General features: G+C 35.8%; 1 protein-coding gene across 1 annotated transcript in view; it reads right to left on the bottom strand.

Annotated features, from left to right (window-relative positions):
• dntt (deoxynucleotidyltransferase, terminal) overlaps positions 1–5,752 on the bottom strand; it is a 197,702-nt gene extending 191,950 nt beyond the window's left edge. Inside the window, exon 1 of the mRNA XM_059359923.1 lies at positions 5,568–5,752. Within this exon, the coding sequence (XP_059215906.1) occupies positions 5,568–5,752 (185 nt within the window). The remainder of the gene's footprint in view (positions 1–5,567) is intronic.
• Positions 5,753–15,836: the final 10,084 nt, after the last annotated feature.

Genomic DNA, 15,836 nt, shown 5'->3' with positions numbered 1-15,836 from the left:
GTGGTCAATTTGTGTCTTTTTTTGGTCATTTTGTGTCTTTTTTATCATTTTGTGTCTTTTTTGGTCATTTTGTGTCTTTTTTTGGTCATTTTGTTTCCTATTTTTCGTCATTTTGTGTCTTTTTTGGTCATTTTGTGTCTTTTTTTATCATTTTGTGTCTTTTTTGGTCAATTTGTGTCTTTTTTTGGTCATTTTGTGTCTTTTCTGGTCATTTTGTTTCCTTTTTTTGATCATTTTGTTTCCTATTTTTTGTCATTTTGTGTCTTTTTTGGTCATTCTGTGTCTTTTCTGGTCATTTTGTTTTTTTTTTGGTCATTTTGTTTCTTTTTTGGGTGATCTGAACTGTGCGTGTGAGATTGTGTTCAGTGAGTGGGGGTCACAGACAACATGCATGTTAAATTGGGGGTCGCGACTCAAAAAGGTTGAGAACTACTGGATTAGACTGTGTGTGTGTGTGTGTGTGTGTGTGTGTGTGTGTGTGTGTGTGTTCTTTATGCACAGGGGGAATGCACACAGTGTATGTGACCATATGCTGGCGGCAGCGTGCCTATAACTTGTGTAAGACTAGATACGGAGGTGTTGCTATCAAACTGCAGCTGATATCAGTTTTGTCGGCGTCAGTTTGAGGCAGCACGCTCTACTTCCTGTCGTTGGGCTCAAACTATTGTATCAAGCCAAGTGTAACCGTAGGAGCGCTCAAGCTGTGTTTCTGGGAATGCTGCCACGGCCAAGCTGGCGCACGGCTGGCAGGCTCTCTGAGACACACACACACACACACACACACACACACACACACACACACACACACACACACACACACATACACACACACACACACACACACACACGTCTTGTTGTACTGTACCTGTGAGGACCCTTTTATTAACCAAAATCACAAGCTAACTTCAACCTTTTTGTTTAACCATAAGGGAAGATACATTTGGAAAAACTGCCCTTACTGTGTTTTTTTAAAAGTCAAATAAATTCTTGCAACCTCAGAAGCAAAGAAACACACACACACACACGTGTTGTTGTACTATACCTGTGAGGACCCTTTTATCAACCTAAATCACAAGCTAACTTCAACCTTTGTGTTTAACCATAAGGGAAGATACATTTGGGGAAATACTGCCCTTACTGTGAATTTTACAACCTTAGAAGCTAAGACACACACACACACACACACACACACACACACACACAGGTGTTGTTGTACTATACCTGTGAGGACCCTCTATCAACCTAAATCACAAGCTAACTTCAGCCTTCGTTTTTAACCATAAGGGAAGATAAATTTGGAAAAACTGCCCTTACTGTGAATTTTTTAAAAGTCAAATTGTTTCTTGCAACCTCAGAAGCGAAGACCCACACACACACACACACACACACACACACACACACACACACGTTGTTGTTCTGTACCTGTGAGGACCCTTTTATCAACCTAAATCACAAGCTAACTTCAACCTTTTTTTTAAAACATGAGGGAAGATAAATTTGAAATAAACTGCCCTTACTGTGAAATTTTTAAAGTCGAATTAATTCTTGCAACCTCAGAAGCGAAGAAACACACACACACACACACACACACACACACACACACACACACACACACACACACCTTATTGTACTGTAAGAATCCTTTTATAAACCTAAATCACAAGCTAACTTCAGCCTTTGTTTTTAACCTTAAGGGAAGATAAATTTGGAAAAAGTGCTCTTACTGTGAATTTTCAAAAGTTAAATTGATTCTTGCAACCTCAGAAGCAAAGAAACACACACACACACACACACACACACACACACACACACACACACACGCTCACCAAAGAAGCTCAAAGTCTAAAGCTGCTCAGCCCCCCATAAAAACTAAATGGACTTTTAAAAAGGAGAGTATCACTAGCCTGAAAGCAGCCTGACTGGATGTCAAGCCGAGGACGTCGCTGTGTTCACAGTTTGGGATTTTAAAAGATACTTTCAATCAGAGACGCAGAAAAAAAAGCAAGAAGGCACGCTGCTTCCGTAATTACAGCACAATAGACGATTCATCATGGAGGAACAAGCTCACAGAACATCTCCACTTAACTGCGACTTCACACAAAACTTTTTGCCCAACTCATTAAAAAGTTTGGGTGTGCTCTGTTACCTTCTTCACTGTTTTTAGTTCCCTGCTAGATGTGGCTGCTTTAGCCAGTTTCTCCCCTTCCTAAATGTATTTATGTAGGAGCTGTGAGTTATGGTTCAGGTGAGAATCCACTAAGGTGCAGCAGAGTCACGATGGATGCCCTCCCCGTCCTAATTAACTACCACAGTGGCTCTCTAATTATGGACCTGAACTTCTGAAAAAAGAGAGAAAGTAACAGAGAATATCTCCTTCAGAGCTGCTCTTTACAGACCGTCTGATCTAGATTTACTGTAAACATCCAGGCTGGAGGTCCAAACTCCTGCACAGACTATCATTATATCTTCTACAGTATAACCATTTCCAAGGCATTTTTCTTTTAGTTTGTTTGATTGGCAAAACAACCACTTGTCCATTTTTTTTTTTTTACTTTATTACACATTAACAGGCAATTAACATCACAAAGGAAAATAATCAAAACATCTTGAGATTGGGTCACAAATAGCACTGTAAAGGGTATTACACTGAAAAAAGAACCAACTTAATTGAATTGTTTCATTTGGAAACACCTAATTAAGTTCTTTCAAATTAATTTAATAAGTTAGATTAACACAATTGATTTTAAATTAATTTGAAAGAACTTAATTCATTTAGGTGTTACCAAATGAAACAATTCAATTAAGTTGGTTCAACTATTTTCTTTTTTCAGTGTGCACATATTTTATCTGGTTCTGTATTCCTAAAAAAAGGGATATTTTAGATAATAATAGTATATAAGAGTCTTTAGCGATATAGTCGGTAACTTTGTAATTTTGTGTCCTTTTTGGTAATTCTGTCTTTTTTTTTGTTATTTTGTGTCTTTTTTAAGTAATTTTGTGTCTTTTTTGTAAATAATTTTGTGTCTTTTTTGGTAATTCTGTGTATTTTTTGGTCATTTTGTGTCTTTTTGTCATTTTGTGTATTTTTAAAGTAATTTAGTGGGGGGGGGGGGGGGGGTTCAGTCTTTTTTGGTCATTTTGTGTCTTTTTTAAGTAATTTTTTTTCTGTCATTTTTGTGTCTTTTTTGTAAATAATTTTGTCTTTTTGTCATTTTGTGTATTTTTTAAGTAATTTAGTGTCTTTTTTTGGTCATTTGGATACTGCCTCCAGCGGCCCCCAGGTAATTTGAGTCTGAGACCCCTGGTTATTATAACCTTATTGGGGCTGAGATGGATAATGCAAAGGAAAATATAAGGCAACATTTATTATGACCACGGGATATGACTGTCATTTACTTTTCCTGTGAGACCAGGTTGATCTATTCATGGTCACCAAGTATCAATTTTAGCTTATATACTGGAGATCCTGGTATGATATGAAACTAGAAGATCTAAGGACTCTATAGGCACCATGTGTGTCAGGACATCGTGTTGTTGAAACAACGCTGCAAAGTTCGGCTTTTTTTAAGTATCATTCAAAAAAGTTCAGAGCAGTGAAGTTTAACCCTCGAGGCTCCTTTGGGACCAAACGTGTACATTCAGCTAATTTTATGTTTTTGATTCTCTATATATCAGTCAGTTTAAAGGCTAATTGTATGAAACTTGGCCAGGGTTTGTTTTTTATTATAATTTTAAAAATTCCAAAATTCCTCTTTTGCTAGGTGTATAGAATAGGAGATACACATAACACTCAAACAAAAAGGCCCATTTTGGTCCCATTGACTCCCATCATAAACACATCATTTTGATACACTGTAATCCTGACATAATATAATGCTTTTCCCATGAATACCTAATAAATCTAAGTATCTCCCTTCAAAATACATGAAAATGTCGCAAAATGCTTAAAATGGCAATAATATTGTATCTTGACTCAAATATCAGGATAAAATCACATCATGGGGCTTCTGGTGATACCAACTGCCATCAGTAATATGAATATGCCTATGGATAAGGATTTAGATGCAGCTAAGTCATCATTGAATAACCTACAGCATTTTAAAGCTAAATCACACAAACTTCGTCCAAAATGTGAATGTTTGCAGCTGAGTGCAAAAGGAACACGACTGGGAAACGACACTATGATGAAAGAAATATATATTTTAGGCCTTTCAGCATAAAAAAAAGTCTATCTTGAATTTATTGGCCTGGCTGTTAGACATCACAAGCATGTTTAACCAGATGAATAAAGGCTGTGGAACAACCAGGTCAAACCGTTCTGGTTCCTAACACAGAAAACGGTAACACTTTACAATAACCATCATTTATAAATGGTAAACAGATAGTTTATTAATGTTTAATCATCATTTATAAACTGTATATAGGCCATTTAGAATGGGAAATACATATTTTTATTAATGTTTAACTAACTAAATCACTTACAAATGGTAACTAGATGGCATATTAATGTAAATTTATAGTTACTTTACCATTAGCAAACAATTGAACTATAATTAATAGTTTTAGTTGCACTCATAACATTTTTAACACCATATTAAGTATGCTAATGGTTTTGAAATGATCCATATACCTTTAAGAAATTGGTTGAAAACATTTAAAGATTACTTATGTACAGCACTTTGTAAATGGTTAATAATTGCTCTATAAACCATCTATGAACATTAATTAGATGGTTATTGTAAAGTGTTACCTTTAAATGTTTTCAACCAATTTCTTAAAGGTATATGGATCATTTCAAAACCATTAGCATACTTAATATGGTGTTAAAAATGTTATAATGAGTGCAACTAAAACTATTAATAAACTATTAATGATAGTTTAATTGTTTGTTAATGGTAAAGTAACTATAAACTTACATTAATATGCCATCTAGTTACCATTTATAAGTGATTTAGTTAGTTAAACATTAATAAAAATATGTATTTCCCATTTGAAATGGTCTATATACAGTTTATAAATGATGATTAAACATTAATAAACTATCTGTTTACCATTTATAAACGATGGTTATTGTAAAGTGTTACCCATTTTTAACACCATATTAAGTATGCTAATGGTTTTGAAATGATCCATATACCTTTAAGAAATTGGTTGAAAACATTTAAAGATTACTTATGTACAGCACTTTGTAAATGGTTAATAATTGCTCTATAAACCATCTATGAACATGAATTAGATGGTTATTGTAAAGTGTTAGCCAGAAAACACTCCTGCATCCTCTGAGCTCTGCAGCAGCCTGTAAAAAAGATTTTAGGCCTTTCGGCATAAAAAAAAAAAAGTCTTTATCTTGAATTTATTGGCCTGGCTGTTAAACATCACAAGCATGTTTTACCAGATGAATAAAGGCTGTGGAACCATGAGGTCAAACCGTTCTGCTTCCTAACACAGAAACACTCTGAGCTCTGCAGCAGCTTGTTCTCTCTCTCGAGCTTCACATTCAGAAAAGCTTTTAGCAGCGAGCTGCTCAGCCAGCGAACATCAAAATGGCAAGCTAAGCTTTCTCCAACCTGAGGACGTCTTCCACAGCGAAGCCCTTGGACCTGGCCAGCTGGGTCAGAAAGCTTCTCCTGCTGCGGCCCATCTTCCTCTCAACCAGGAACAGCCTGACATCCTCAAACTTCACCTCTTCACGCCTGGGAACGCCGACTTCCACCGCTCTCGACCTTTTCCTGGCTGCAGGAGCGCGGAGCATCTCTTCTGGCTGAGATATCTGAAGTACTGCTGCACCTCTAGGAATTCCTGCTTCTTGTTTTCTTGTTGTGTTCCACTTTAACTTCCATCCAGGAAAAAACACCCACTTTTGGTAATGCCACAGTTGTTTATTTCACAGCTGTAGCTTTTTTTTTGGTATTTATTTGCCTGATAGAGTGTCAGTTTGAGCTTGGTTGGTGAAAGTTGGCAGACAGGAAGAGCTTCTGGCAACAGGTGCTGAGGATTTGGTGTTTACCAAAAAACCACCTGCCAAGATGGAATGATTGAGAGATAAAAAATACAATAAAAAACACCCTGTTGGCATGGCATTATTCACTTCCTGTAGACGTTGTTCTGGAGAAAGTAAACAGGGCCAAGGGATGGGAATTGTAAAGAATTTAATCATTCCTATTACATTATCGATATACAAATGGGTTTGTTTGCATTAACTCTTTAATATCTTCATCCTTAGACAGAATAATTATCCAGCATGCTCTAATAATTACTCAGTTCCACTCTTATTGGTCCAGAGAAAATTAAATGTTAAGGCTTTTAAGCCCAACTGAAACAACAACAACACACAATTTATCCAAAACACTTTGGCTACTAACATTTGGGAATATTTAAAGTGCTTTGCATTCAACTTGAACTTGAACTCCAAAACTAATTTGGATATAAAACAAAGAATGCTTCTGTAAAAATGGACATATTAAACAAAAATACAGCTGCACTTTTCAACTTTTTTCAACAGTTTTTGTGCAGAAATATTAACAGAAAAATAAAGGAATAAATGAGCCATAACTACACTGGTTAAAACAACAAGTTTTGCCAACTTTGTTGCTATATTTAGCGACTTTTCAGACCCCTGTAGCGACTCTTTTTCAAAAAAGCGACTGGCTAGAAAAACCTAGCGACTTTTTCTGGTGTTACTGGAGACTTTTGGAGACTCGTTCCTACTCTTCGTAATGAGCAGCATCCCAAAGCACTCACAAGCGGCACAGTCCTCCCACAGCACTCAGTACATTTACATGACACACACACAAAACAAATTATTGCCTTAATCTGACTATAACTGGACAACTGAAGTGCATGTAAACGTGTTAGTCCGACTAATGTCGCAGTACTCCAAAAACATCCAAGAAAGCCAGTCGCAGTAGCAGGTCGCAGTAGCAGGTTGCAGTAGCAGGTCAGTAGCGACGGCACAAAGTATCAAACTGAGGTCAACTGGAAAGGCGCCATATTAACCCGCTGAAACTATGCATATCTCCACCCAGTGTTGAGGAGGAGGACACGTTCCCGTCAGTTATTAGATTTTCTCAGTTGCATGTAAACTGGGACAAGGACAGAAGTCCTGTTAGACGTAAAAATCGATTTTTAAGCACAGCTCGATTAAACTGTGCATGTAAACGCACTGAGTCCCTCCCAGCTGACGTTAGAGAGCAAGAGATGCTAACCCCTCAGCGTCCAGTCTGCAAACGAATCCCGCATGTGTGAAGTCGCCACTGACTGGCTTACAGACGTAGGAGGAACCGGTACACTGCAAAAAAGCTGACTCATATTTTTTGGCCTAAAACAGTGATTTAAGTTGGTAAAACTTGGAAATATAAATTATTGACATTTAGGGCAATAATGTAAGTTAGCACAACAAAGGAAGCCAGTTGTCTGCTCAAAAACAAGTTGGTGAGTTGTTGTTACTTATATCTTTAAGTTGGGGTTCACAACAAGGGACAATAGTTCTGATAACTCTTATTTCTTTGTTGGGAAATTTGGTCATAAGCGAAAGCTAGCGGCTAACTGATGCTAGCAGCTAACTGATGCTAGCGGCGCTGCTTGTTACAGCTACAAGAGTAGCCATTAGCGTATCAATGCTAACTCAAAATTGTGGTCACAACATGAACTGACATTTCATAGCAGCGTAACAATCGTGCCAGAGAAATTCAGAGTTGAGCAAACTCAAAAACAAAACTTAAAATATTTAGTTTAATTGTCCAACTTAAAATTTTATCGAAGTTTGTTGCCTTGAAATTTTGAGTTCACCCAACTTTTCTTTTTTTGCAGTGTAAGCGGAATCGTCAAGGAGGCAGACAAACAATTCCTGGGAATCAGATTCCTGGGAGCCGATTCTCAAAAGGAACCAGTTCTTGATTCCCATCCCAACAGGGCCTGATGCTTCTTTTAAGAGCCTCAAAAGTTTCCAGGCTGTTGTAACTCTGCTGCTGTTGGCCGGAGTGAAGCTTCACTCCTGGGAGACGCCTGAAGTCTGGTCACCTCACCAACCCCTCACAGCTGTCCTGCCATGTCCGGTTCGTCTCGCCACTCACCGGCTCATTATGTCCGGACCAAGTCTGCACCATCTGCTCCGCCGCTTTAATTAGCTTACTGGCTAAAAATGAGGGCCTATGTGGCCATTTCCCCCGAGAAACCCAGGAGCTCATACACGGCCTTTGAACACACTCAGGTACTGTATATCCAGGCCGCTGGTGATTAGGAACATTTATCTAGGGGGAATAGAAGTGCATGTGCAGTGGTCAGGAAACAGAAAATGGATTTAATCTTTTTAAAATTCGTTTAGTCCTTTTCTCTCTAAAGAGGTAATTACAACTTTGCCTGGTGTTGTTGTGATTGCTCTGCTGCAGCAGTCAACAATGTGAGAGAAAAGGTTTAAATGTCACTTCACTCTAATTATGTACGATAATTTATCTGCTTCACTAGACCAAATAGAAATGATTTGTTGATTTAGGCGAAGAGAAAAAAAAACATTAAAGGCCTTGATTGTACTCTAATAACAAAGCCTGTGTTCATTTCTTCACTTTAGCACACCTCGCCTCCGTCAGCTTGTCTAAAATGTATTACAACGCTCTCATTAACGTGGAGTTTAAGGGTTAACGCGTGTCACAGGGCAGATGTGACTAATTGTTGCTGTATATGAGGCTGCTGGCCCGTATTCACACTGAGGCCGATCAAAGTCTACCATCACTAAGACGAATGGCTGCTGCACTGCCAGCAGCAATCACTGCAGAGACCAACAGCCCATTTCTCTTCCTCGTCCTCACTGGTTCTGTGGAAGCACGATGAAATTGTCTGATAATTGTTTGCAATTTTTGTAGTCGATTTGGGACGACGTGACAGCCGCTGAGATAAACTCAAATGTTTTTCACACCCGCAGGACTTAATTTTACTCCAAACGGTTTCAAAGGTATTGAATATGTCAGGTCAAATTTTGTTGAAATTTGTATAAAACAATTCCAAAGACATCTAGTGGGGTAATACAATTTTGAGGTACTTGTAAAATGTCCATTTAACCCTGTAGAGTCTCTAAAAGCTCCAAATAATCCAGACTTGTTGCCTCCATCAGACTAGAAAACAAAGCAGCGTGGAGCCCTACTGTACATTTACATTTTATGTTGGACTAAAGGACTAAAAAAGACTCAAAATGACAAAAAAAAAAAAAAATGACCCAAAAAAGACACAAAATGACTAAAAAAAAGACACAAAATGACTTAAAAAAAGACACAAAATTACCAAAAAGGACACAAAAGGAGAAGACAGAATGGCCAAAAAAAAAACCCACAGGAGACACAAAATGACAAATAAGATACAAAATCACAAGAAAAAGACACAAAATGACAAAAAAGACACAAAATCACAAGAAAAAGACACAAAATGACAAAAAAGACACAAAATGACAAAAAAGACACACAAAAAGACACAAAATGACTAGAAATGACTCCGAGTCTCCAAAAGCTCCAAATAATCCAGACTTGTTGCCTCCACCAGACTATAAAACAAAGCAGCGTGGAGCCCTACTGTACATTTACCTCTAAAGTTCTGGCTGTAAACTCCATGAGGCCAGTTTCAGTTTGATGATGATATACCAAGTAAAACTGGAGACAAGCTCAAATAGATTTAGTATCAAATGATAGAACTGGATGGAACCCTCTTATATGGTAGATTTGACACCTTTGGTCACATTTGACACATTTAAAATTCTTTATTGAGCATGATAGTGTTTTGAAAGTTAAAAAAAGATTCAAAATCACATTTTATGTTGGACTAAAAGACTAAAAAAAAAAAAAGACACAAAAAGACTAAAAAAAGACACAAAATGACCAAAAAAGACACAAAAAGACTAAAAAAAGACTAAAAAAAGACACAAAATGACCAAAATAAGACACAAAATGACTAAAAAAGACCCAAATTGACCAAAAAAAAGACACAAAATAACTAAAAAAACACAACAAAAGACACAAAATGAACAAAAAAGACACAAAATGACTAAAAATACACAAAATGACAAAACATTTTCTTTGTTTCTTTTTGGTTCAAAATGTTGATCCAGTAAGTCAGAATAAAAAATCCATTATTATTATCAGGTCATATAGGTGAGGTTGTGCTGAAAAAAAAAATACCAACATGGCATTTAAACATTTTTTAGGTGGTGTATACAAGCAGGATGAAAGGGATTCAAAAATGGACAAAATAAGAAATAAAAACTTTAATAATTGACAGTTTAAGCATAATACAGATGGAAAGATGTTGTTTTTGTGTTATAATCTCCCACTCTATGAATACATGCTTACTGCAATATTTTTAGTTAATCGGTTGGCCGGAGATGTCTAGCATGCAGCCCAAGGGCCGAAACCGATTCGTACCTGACTTTGCAAAGAGTTAAAAAAGCATAGAATAATAATAATAACAATAATAATAATAATAATTTTACCCACTTTCTTTTTAGTTCTTTTTTTCCTATCTGCCAGTATCTGAGAAAACAAAAAATGAGGCTCTTTAGATGTTAAGTTTGCTGCTAATAGTTCAGAGTTTTTTATGTTTTGGAGCTTTTTTGCAGAAAACGCTGGAAAAAAGTCCTAAAACAATTACCTTAAAGACAAAAACAATTCTGAGCTGCAGAGGGATTCTCTAGAGACACACCCCATTCTCCTCACACACAGTAATTTAATTTGATTATTAATATATATTAACAATATTACTGCAGCAGAGTAAAATTTGCAGCTAAGGGGTTAAAAAGTCATTTATCGACATATAGATAGATGAAAGTGTGCCAAGTCCAGGCTCTCTGCATTAAGTTCTTTTGAATCAATACTCAATGAAGCATCAAAAAAAGGAGGAAAAAATAGCCTGAAGGTTGGTCTCATTATCCAGTTTTCTTGCTGAAGAGTTGCTGTTTTGTATCATCAGTATTTCAGTTTGAGAATGCTTCCACACAAAGTAAAAGGCTGAACTAAAGAAACGCCACGCTAACAAAACAATGTGATGTTAAAAGACGTAATGCTTTCCTTTTGTGTTTCTGGCTGTACTTCTTTGTTCATTTGCATGTGTTTTAAAGTTGTATTCATTATCTCGGGAGGATTCAATTTGCTGTTGGGTAATGAGTGGATCAAACACATGCACACTATTACTGGAAATAATTGGGAAATGGAGGGGGAAAAGTAATCTTCCATCTAGAAAAGGGATGATTCTGTAGTTTAAGATAAAAAAAAATAAAATAAAAGGTTTATACAAACACTGTTTCAGACCAAAAACACTTTTCATCATTATAAAAATCGGATCCTCCCTTAACAGAAAAGTTTGAAAGATTGATACATTTGTGAATAAGATATGGAGCTGGAGCCCAGAAAGTGATTATTATTAGATTATCTCTAATATTCACCAATTTCAGTTAACAGCATCCAGCCGCTGTCAAACTGTTAAATAGAAGCAAAATTGTGAAAACCTCCACAGGACCACGTTTTTTTGTTCTGAAATATATATTAACTCTATGGAGTTTTGGGCTTTTTTGTCCATTTCTGAATCCTTTTCATCCTGCCTGTATACACCACTTAAAAAAATGTTTAAATGCCATGTTGGTATATTTTTTTTTCAGCACAACCTCACCTGTATGACCTGATAATAATTGATTTTTTTATGCTGACTTACTGGATCAACATTTTGAACCAAAAAGAAGTGTATTTTTAGTCATTTTGTGTCTTTTTGTTCATTTTGTGTCTTTTGTTGTGTCTTTTTTAGTTATTTTGTGTCTTTTTTAGTTATTTTGTGTCTTTTTTGGTCATTTTGTGTCTTTTTTTGGTCATTTTGTGTCTTTTTTTGGTCATTTTGTGTCTTTTGTTGTGTCTTTTTTAGTTATTTTGTGTCTTTTTTTTGTCATTTTGTGTCTTTGTTGGTCATTTTGTTTCTTTTTTTGGTCATTTTGTGTCTTTTTTGGTCATTTTGTGTCTTTTTTTGTCATTTTGTGTCTTTGTTGGTCATTTTGTGTCTTTTTTTGGTCATTTTGTGTCTTTTTTTTGTCATTTTGTGTCTTTTTTTGTCATTTTGTGTCTTTTGTTGTGTCTTTTTTAGTTATTTTGTGTCTTTTTTTTGTCATTTTGTGTCTTTTTGTCATTTTGTGTCTTTTTTTGGTCATTTTGTGTCTTTTTTAGTCATTTTGTGTCTTTTTTTCTACTTTCAAAACATTATCATGCTCAATAAAGAATTTTAAATGTGTCAAATGTGACCAAAGGTGTCAAATCTACCATATAAGAGGGTTCCATACAGTTCTATCATTTGATACTAAATCTATTTGAGCTTGTCTCCAGTTTTACTTGGTATATCATCATCAAACTGAAACTGGCCTCATGGAGTTTACAGCCAGAACTTTAGAGGTAAATGTACAGTAGGGCTCCACGCTGCTTTGTTTTCTAGTCTGGAGGTGATGAAGAAGTCTGGATTATTTGGAGCTTTTGGAGACTCCAGAGGGTTAAAAAAGCAAGAAACATGTTTATTATTATTAAGCTTTAGTGTTGGTATTTGCCATTTTTAAGTGTCGAGAGCGCCAGTCTTTATGCTCAGGATAAGCTAACAGATGAGCTTAAAAGCTGGTTAGCTTAATTCTTAACAAAAGAAAGCTAACATTTTTTACCTTAATGGAATTCTTTGACATATTGACAGAGACTTTGACTTGTTTTATCACCAAGAGACAGATTACAAGACAGTTAAACTCTCATGTCAGTGTGGTGAACTTAATAAAGTTAGCTAACACCAGCAGAGAGTTAGTTTAGCAAATAGCAGAAACAGCTGCCCTTGCATGGTCCTACGCCAAAAATCCACCTATCAACACTTCAAAATCTCACTAATTAACACATTATACTTAGTTTGTTGATTCTGTGCTAGAAACAAAGTGTTGAAATGGCACATTGTTACTTTTGAGCAGACCCATCTGTTTCTCTGAGCCTCCAGCATTTATGCTAATCTTAGCACCACATGGCAGACAGACAGTTAGCTGCTACCTGTTGAACACTGAGGCTTGTTTAGAGAAAATAAAAAAAATGCTTTTAGTCAAGAGTCGGGGTGAGAAGACGGAGACCAGACGTCCTAGTTTGACTCAGTGTACCGACACAGATATGTAAAACACTAAAACGTCCTGGTTTTCAACTTTCTTTTGCAAATTGTCCCTGTTTTCACCCCACATTGCTGCCAGCCAGCATAAAGAAAAACAACACAACAACAACAACACCAAAGGGGACACAGCCTACACTGCAAAAAAGCCAACTTTTTAAACATTTTTTGGCCTAAAACAGTGATTTAAGTTGGTAAAACTTGGAAATATAAATGATTGACATTTAGGGCAATAATGTAAGTTAGCACAACAAAGGAAGCCAGTTGTCTGCTCAAAAACAAGTTGGTGAGTTGTTGTTACTTATATCTTTAAGTTGGGGTTCACAACAAGGGACAATAGTTCTGATAACTCTTATTTCTTTGTTGGGAAATTTGGTCATTAGCGAAAGCTAGCGGCTAACTGATGCTAGCGGCTAACTGATGCTAGCGGCTAACTGATGCTAGTGGCTAACTGATGCTAGCGGCTAACCGATGCTAGCGGCTAACTGATGCTAACAGCGCTGCTTGTTACAGCTACAAGAGTAGCCATTAGCGTATCAATGCTAACTCAAAATTGTGGTCGCAACATTAGCTGACATTTCATAGCGGCGTTACAATCGTGTTGAGTTGACAAAAATCTGAATTCAGAGTTGAGCAAACTCAAAAACAAAACTTAAAATATTTAGTTTAATTGTCCAACTTGAAATTTTACCGAAGTTTGTTGCCTTGAAATAATGAGTTCACCCAACTTTTCTTTTTTTTGCAGTGCATGGCCACTGCTGGAGTCAGAGATAACAGAGAAACACACTGTGAGTTACTGTATGTAAACATGGATGTTGAAAGGGACTTCATGGTGCATTCAGATGCACCTCTAAAACTCAGAGAAACTTCTTGTTTTTCTTCTCTTTCTGTCTTGTGGCTTTTTTTTTTAACAGTTTGCTCTCAATTGGCAGGTGAAAACAGTAATTGTCATTATATTTATTTCAATTTGGCATACATGGGTGTATATGGGCTTAGTGTAGTGTGGATGTTGAAAGGGACTTCATGGTGCATTCAGATGCACCTTTAAAGCTCAGAGAAACTTCTTGTTCTTCTTCTCCTCCTCCTTCTATATTGTGGTGCTTTTGAACAGTTGGTTCTCAGTTAAAGGGTGAAAACAGTTATTGTCATTATATTTTAAATATTATTAATTTTAATAATTATTATTAATCATTAAAAAAATATATTTATATGGCAAAATATATCACACTTGAGACCACGTAGTCCTTCTTTTTGAAGAAGAATTAAAAATGTTACTAGTTATGACAGTTATATGTAGCAATCACAACTAACAATGGCAGAACCCTCAATGGCATTTGAGTTTAAATTGAAAATTGCATTGAATCAATACATTTAAATAGTAATCGTAGCATGGATTTGGAGAAATATAGTGTAATACTTATAAGTTCCCTATGAAAACACCTATTGTCTATGCATAGGCACATACATGTGAACAAATGCTGATACTTTTAACAGGATATGTTGTTTAAATACATGTTTATTGTTTGTGCTACCCCGAGATTGATTGGTACATTGAAAAATAACATTTAAATTCTCCAATTTGGTGGTAGTGCTTTGTTATTTTCAACATTACAAGACTCAGTCGGATGAAAACAACAAAAACATCCTCTATCATATTTTTAGAACTCTATTTCCTACCTGAACACAATCATATTTATCAGAGATGATTGTCAACAACAAAAAAAAACAACAAGACCCCATTTCCTGTCTTACCGAAGAGCCAAAAAAGTTGATTGAACACAATGTCTACATGCACCTTTCATCAGAAATAGTGCAGCAATTATTACCACTCCAGCAATCTTCCCCTCTACTGTATACTGCAGCCGGAATAGTCTGGCACGTTAAATAAGATTACACCTTGAAATGAGAATACATGAACAATAAATTACACACTCTGCTTGACTGTGAATGCAGCGTGCCCCGGGAGGTGAAAGTCGAGTCACACTCTATTATGACACTTTGGTTTCCTTATACTTTATATATGACTTTAAGGAAGTCCCTGCTTCCCTTTTTTTCACAAAAAAAATAACAAAAAGTTACAAAAAAACCCACAAAAACACATGAAAACACACAAAACCACAAAAAATGACAGAAAACACACAAAAAACACATAAAAACACAAAGAAATAACAAAAACACAAAGAAATAACAAAAAACACAAAAAATTACAAAAAGTTACAAAAAACCCACAAAAACACACGAAAACACACAAAACCACAAAAAAATGACAGAAAACACACAAAAAACACATAAAAACACAAAGAAATAACAAAAACACAAAAAATATACAAAAAACACAAAAAAATTACAAAAAGTTACAAAAAACACACAAAAACACACGAAAACACACAAAAAACACATAAAAACACAAAGAAATAACAAAAACACAAAAATATACAAAAAATACAAAAAATTACAAAAAGTTACAAAAAACCCACAAAAACACACAAAACCACAAAAAAATTACAGAAAACGCACAAAAAACACATAAAAACACAAAGAAATAACAAAAACACAAAAAATATACAAAAAACACAAAAAACCCACAAAAACACATGAAAACACATTATCACATAATAAAAACATAAGATTACACCGCTTTTTAAATTATTTTATGCTTTTTTGTAAAGTGACCTTGGGTGTTCTGAAGGCGCTTA

The sequence above is a fragment of the Centropristis striata genome, chromosome 20 (assembly GCF_030273125.1).
Source record: "Centropristis striata isolate RG_2023a ecotype Rhode Island chromosome 20, C.striata_1.0, whole genome shotgun sequence".
Lineage (NCBI taxonomy): Eukaryota > Metazoa > Chordata > Actinopteri > Perciformes > Serranidae > Centropristis > Centropristis striata.
Note: the sequence above shows the minus strand (reverse complement) of the source record. Positions and strands in the feature narration are given on the sequence as shown.